A 6,077-nucleotide genomic window follows, 5' to 3' on the forward strand; every position below is an offset into this window, starting at 1 on the left:
AGAGCTCTTGAAGATGCTCTGAGATTCGCATTCTTCTTACTAGCTAGGCGATTCAAATAAATATAACATGGTTCCTACAATGAGAATTCTCTAGGTTGACGTGCATTGACACGTTAGTTCACCACGACAATATACGCACGAAGTACAAGTTATACATTTACGATGTGTACCAGCTACGCGGAAGGAACTTAAATTAAAAATACTACTCGCTTTTAATTTCATCGTGTACCAGCTATTATTTGCGAGAAATAAGGCATTAAGGTTGTATCAGTGGTCTTTCAAATGAGAACTGGAAAAGGACACGCGTTCACTACTGGTAAAAAAAAATCCGAGAGAACAAACATCGTGGGTTGGGGTTAGTTTTGGGCAGCGGAGTGAGCATCGTGGCTTGCATTGGGGTAGACAAGTAATAAAGGAAGTAACATGTCAACAAAAAGATGCTTACTCCATGCTAAACAAGTACTAGTATACTGGCTTAGATTTCGTTTTGGGCAGCGGAGTGAACATCTCTCGTGGAACAGCTCTCTACCCTAGAAATTATGCTAAGCCGTTGCTAGAAATAAATAACTAACTAAGCTCGGCTGTAATTAGTGGACGTCTAGGTAGAGCAAGTTTTGGCAAGAAAATGCTCGAGTTTTATTACAGTCACACATGCATGACAGTGACCACAGACAGAGGGGTACCGGTGTGCCTCCTGCGGACACCGGCGGCGGCGTGGCTTCGGCCTTCGTTTTTTTTTTTTTAGAATGGCCTTCGGATTCGGCTAGCGCTGTCCCGCAGGCGACGACTCCTTTGTGTCGTTGCCAACTTGCCCTGTCCACTCTCGACTTTGGGCCACCAGTCATCATACACAGTGCATCTCTTAAAAAAACAAAAAACAAAAACACAGTGCATTTGCTTAATGGGGAAAACAAAGATTCTTCATATTTCCACCTGTATAAGAAAACCTACAGGATATACACACCATTATATACTCGTATTCATACATGTTTGCACAGCAACATTTTCATACTGTGTCGTAAGACTTGTAAGAGATTTTCTAGTTGCCTATTTACTAGTAGAAACACACAAATCTAGGGAGGCCATCAGTCCCGTTCACAACTAATCCAAGCAAAGCGTTTGCGTGATTCCCACCACCAATCTTTTCTTTTTTTTGAGCAATCCCACCACCAATCTTTGCATAGAGGCAAACTGGAATTCATCTTTTGTTCGCTTGATTGCTCCAGGTGAGCTGCTTCAGTTCATGGCCGAGGTGGGTACAACCAACTCCCTGTAATCTTTACGTATGCTCCACAGAATCTCCGCGCATCTCCTCATGCTCGGCCGGTTTCTCTTTGTTGGAGTTAAGCATTGCAGAGCCAGCTCGTACATCTTCTCGACTGCCAGATTGATCGCGTCGTTTGCTTCCAGATTCGAATCCAGTGTTTGGATAGCATTGCCCTCCACAAATTTCTCCATTGCCTGTAAAACACCGGTATAGTAGTACATGGAGGAACCACTTTAAAACCAAATGTAGACTAGTTATGATATAGTACTGCATATATAATTGTGTTACCACTGCTTCATCAGGTACTGAAACCAATGGTGATGCAAATAAGTACAATGTCTAGACTGACAGAAACTAACCCATTTGGTGGTAACACGCTCAATGATTAACCTCTTTGGCTCTATAGGGCGCCTCCCAGTAACCAACTCCACCAGCAGAACCCCAAAGGAGTAGACGTCACTCTTCTCATTGAGCTGGTATGTTCTGAGGTATTCTGGATCAAGATAGCCTGCTGTTCCTTTGACTTGAGTAGAGACATGGCTAGCGTCAGTTGGTGCCAGTTTGGCAAACCCAAAGTCAGCAACCTTGGCTCGAAAATTGTTCATTAGAAGAATGTTTGAGGATTTGATGTCCCTGTGGATGACTGGATGGTCTGCATCGATGAAATAAATCAGATAGTATTTAACTGCTAATGATCCAGTGGTTAGATGTTCAGAAATGATTTCTTTAAAGTTCAGCTCTTTGTATGAAAGTAAAGCTAAGAAGTCTTCAGTCTACCATCTCCAGATCAAGCCCTACAATGTCCAAGAAAGTTCATTGTATGCAGAATTTGCTTTGGCACATGTGCCATAGAAACTTTCATCTAATGGGTTCCTGAAATTTAGCTTTGATAGCCTCCTTATCGAAAAGGGGGGGGAGCTTTGATGGTATCGTGTAATTAGTGACCTGGGGGAAAGCTAATCACAAATTTGTGGACAGGAATCTTCCAGTGTCATTCACTAGATATGTTCTTAAGGATCCCTCATCAAATATTTTTTTATCTACAAGAAATTCCCTATGGATTCATAGCATGTAAAATAATCAAAGAGTACATATATTATCATTAGAGCAACTCCAACATAACCTCTATCAACCCCCCTACCCTAAATTTGAATGGTGGAATCAAGAAAAACAACTACAGCAAGCCCTCTACTTGAGTCCCCAAACTAGGGAGGCCTCCAAATCTGCCCTTCGACCCCTAGGCGTGGGGGGTCTCTGGGAGCCCTCCATCCGTGGGCCTCACTTAGTAGCCTCTTGCTGGATGGATGGGGGCTGAAATATGGAGACTCTTGTTGGACTTGGATGCATTATTTGGAGGCTGTGAGATGGGAGCTAGCCCCCAAACGCTATATGAGGGCTGTGATTTGAGAGCTATTGCTAGATATGCTCTTATGCATCTGGTATACGGTCATACAAAAATATAAGAAAGAGACATGCATCTAGGGTCATTCATTTAAGGAAGTGTATTGCAGTAACTCAACTAAATATTGGCTGTTTCCCCATTAGGATTTGTAAATTGCAGATCTTGAATGTTTGTATTTTGAGGTGTTGATTATTCTTGCAACAGCTGTTCCAGCGATATCTAATGCAGGTTTCGGTTGTATCATCTCCGTTAATTACAGAAAAATATACAAGCATAGCAGATTATAACCTAGTAACTTAACTGAGCTATCATAGAATTTCTGAAGTAAAATAGAAAAATCTTGAACTATGCAACTTTAGGGATATTTTCTGAATTTACAGGTGAATTCTAGAACATCAAAGATTATTGTTGAAACATGACACCCCAGAACAAAAGGAACAATTAGCAACAAAATGAAGCTGAAAGAAGGTTTACCCGAGTAGGTATGAAGATATGTAATAGCATGAGCCACATCAATTGCAATTTCCAATCTTTGTGAGAATTCCAATACTTTACCATTGACACCTGCATATAGCTAACCTCGTGTAAGACACAGTTAGTACAAGCCATTGCACAATTACTGCAGAAGAGAAAGATAGGACCACGACATTCTTACAGTCAAGGTGCTCTCGAAGATTCCCATTGGGAACATACTCCACAATGATCAACTGCTCGCCACCAAACTCCAGGTACCCATGAAACCTGACTAAATTCAGGTGCTCAATGCGTTGCAATGTCTCAATCTCGTTCCAGAACTCACGGCCCATATGCTTGTCATACACATTCTGGAAAGAATGGAAACTCATATAGTCTTGCAGCAAGAACTAGCTTACATAAACAGGTCACGAAGAAAATAAGCACAAACCTTCTTGGCCCGTTTGACAGCGACGAGGGTGCCATCAGCAAGCTGACCCTTGTATACAGTCCCAGAACCACCCTGCCCAATCTTCAAGTTTGGCGAGAAGTTCTTGGTTGCTTTCTGGATCTGTGGCAAGGAGAATTTTGTGCTGCCAGGCATCTCCCTCTCTGAAGAATTCATGTGCATGGGACTATACATTCCTTTGATTGATCGCTTGCTCCCGAAAGCGCTCCCACTGTTAGAACCTTGTGAGCTCAGCGACTGCGAGACTGAAAATTTAACATAGTTAATTAAGTACCTGAACATGCCAGAAAACATAATGGCAGCACGTGCTGCAAAAATAGTCAAAAGCATTTACGTGTATTGCTGAATGAATTAAGAGCGACCATTTGAGGATAACTTATCTCTGCATCACTAAGATATTAAATTCCCTCAGAACTTTGAACTAAACGGGACGGGCATGGTTCACACCATTCTTTACATGAGGAAATTAACAAATGCTGCCTTGTGCTAGGGGTTTCCATATACTAGCTAGCTAGTTTGGTAGCCCGTATTTAAAATGTTGACCAATATGGGTCCGGGGCCATGATCAAATGGTGAGAGGTGGACAGCAAACAAATAAACACTGTAAACTTCAAACAGACGAAGTGTCCCACACGTCCAATTAAAGTAGTATAAAGCTCAGTCGGATGGAATGGTTATTTTTGCAGGAGATGCTACAAAATGCGTGTAAAGAAAGATAAGATATGATTAAGATAACTAAATCGTTCTGCAAACAAAGCAGGAAGTACTGATTATGCATTATATTTGAAGAAAAATATCCGAAAATTTGTTCGTTGCCCAAGACCATTTTTCCAGAATTATTGCACAATAAATAGCAGTATAATGATAAAATTCCCGGAAACGAGCATGAAAGAAAGGACCAGCTTTCCTGCCAAAAATATCGTCTTGGATTGGAAAAGGCACCTGAAAGTACAAAAGCAGCGGAGAAATGGGCAGAGAAAGGCAAAGGGCGTCTGCGTACGTACGTTGGTGGGAGGGGTGGAAGTCGTCGGACATGGAGGCCTCCGGCGAGCGCACCTCCGGGGGCACGAAGCAGGAGCGGAAGGCGTCGAGGAAGGAGGCCCCGCGCCCGGCACCGCTCACGGAACGCTCGGAGGCGGACGACGCCGTGGTGGCGACGGAGGCGCGGGACAGCTCGCCGCTGCCGCCGGGGTCGCTCCGCCTCCAGGGCGAGGCGCCCCCGCTGCCGCTCCTCATCTTGGAACCCCGGGTCGGCAGTGCACGCACAGCGCTGTCCAGGCTGCGGTCGCGTGCGGAGACGAAAGGCAGGCGGTGGCCCTCGCTGCCTGCCTTGATGGCTGGGAATTGGAAAGCTGCGGGTTGATGACGACACGGGGAGGAGGGAGGAAGCTGGGGGGTTTTGCGCTCTTTCCCGGCGCGTCAAGTTGGACTGGTTCGGATCCGGACCAGACTTTTACGCTGCACGTAGGCCCGGCCCGCAAGGCTACGTTTTCTCCCCGAAAGTGCTCTCGTTTTGTTTAGGTCAATCTCAATGAAGAGTTTCATAAAATTATTTTTTAAAATGCATATAAAATACAATGAAACTTAAGTGAAACAACCACTCTCAATATATAATTTCATTATATAGTTTCATAAACATTTAATTTTATAACGAGTAGATAATTGTGCCAGAAGAGTTTTATCCCTAAAAAACTCATTTCTTCTCTCTATTCTTAAATATGGTGCCACAACATCAGAAATGCTTATGTGGAAGCTTATTAAATACGGATGAAATTTGGATAAAACTTCCACTTAGACTGGCCTTAGTGATTGCTAGCGAATATTGTCAAAATAAAGATTCTGTTAATTTGTGAAGCCATTGCGGTCTAACCTTTGGCTTTCCTTTTGTTTCTTTACCAATTTATCTACTTTTTAGTTTAAATATGTATGCTAATTTTTAAAAATAAAATTTTATTTTGAAGAATTAATACAAATATTTGAACTAAAAAATAGTGGAGATGCATGTAAGAGTCACTAATTTACACCTCCAACCAGCGACAACGCTTGGATATGGTGGTGGTTAGGGAGCAAAAAGTGGACCGGGTTCTTCAAACAGCAGAGGAATTACATAAAAAAATGGTTACTAGTAGCATTTTCTTTGTAAAGGTGTTGACAGCCACTTCCTACGAAAAAAAATATTGCAATTTGTGGAACTTACTGCTTTTTATCTCTAATAAAGTGCATCTCCGGCTAGTGCTGTGCTATTTTAGTATATACTACTATCTGAGTGAGCAACGATGGGACACTAGTAGTGCCGCACCTGTACCGCGTGTCTGCGTCACTCCTGTGGGACCAGACCGCGTGGAATTGGAAACGTCGGAGCGGAGTCAAAGTCAATCTTTCGTCCCGATTGCCGCAGCGCACCTACCTGTACATGAGACGACTGCCGAGGAGAAGAGAGCCCGTTCCGCATAGGGATGAAAACGTCGGGAACGGTCAGGAAAACC

At 43.2% G+C, this 6,077-nt stretch overlaps 1 protein-coding gene across 1 annotated transcript; it reads right to left on the reverse strand.

Annotated features, from left to right (window-relative positions):
- Positions 1-938: 938 nt before the first annotated feature.
- On the reverse strand, positions 939-4,927 carry LOC120647300 (calmodulin-binding receptor-like cytoplasmic kinase 2). Its single transcript, XM_039924031.1, has 6 exons — positions 4,596-4,927; positions 3,574-3,836; positions 3,325-3,493; positions 3,144-3,233; positions 1,627-1,919; positions 939-1,461 (listed from the first exon to the last, which is right to left on the reverse strand). The coding sequence occupies exons 1-6, from the start codon at positions 4,825-4,827 to the stop codon at positions 1,237-1,239; spliced, it is 1,272 nt and encodes a 423-aa protein (XP_039779965.1). The 5' UTR covers positions 4,828-4,927; the 3' UTR covers positions 939-1,236.
- Between the last annotated feature and the right edge of the window lie 1,150 nt (positions 4,928-6,077).

The sequence above is a fragment of the Panicum virgatum genome, chromosome 9K, assembly GCF_016808335.1.
Source record: "Panicum virgatum strain AP13 chromosome 9K, P.virgatum_v5, whole genome shotgun sequence".
Taxonomy (NCBI): Eukaryota; Viridiplantae; Streptophyta; class Magnoliopsida; order Poales; family Poaceae; genus Panicum; species Panicum virgatum.

Coding starts and splice junctions, on each gene's coding strand:
- LOC120647300 (XM_039924031.1), bottom strand. CDS start 4,827: ATGAGGAGCGGCAGCGGGGGCGCCTCGCCCTGGAGGCGGAGCGACCCC. Junction 3,494..3,573: donor CTGTCAAACGGGCCAAGAAG/GTTTGTGCTTAT, acceptor CATTCTTTCCAG/AATGTGTATGACAAGCATAT. Junction 1,462..1,626: donor AGCGTGTTACCACCAAATGG/GTTAGTTTCTGT, acceptor GGTGTTTTACAG/GCAATGGAGAAATTTGTGGA.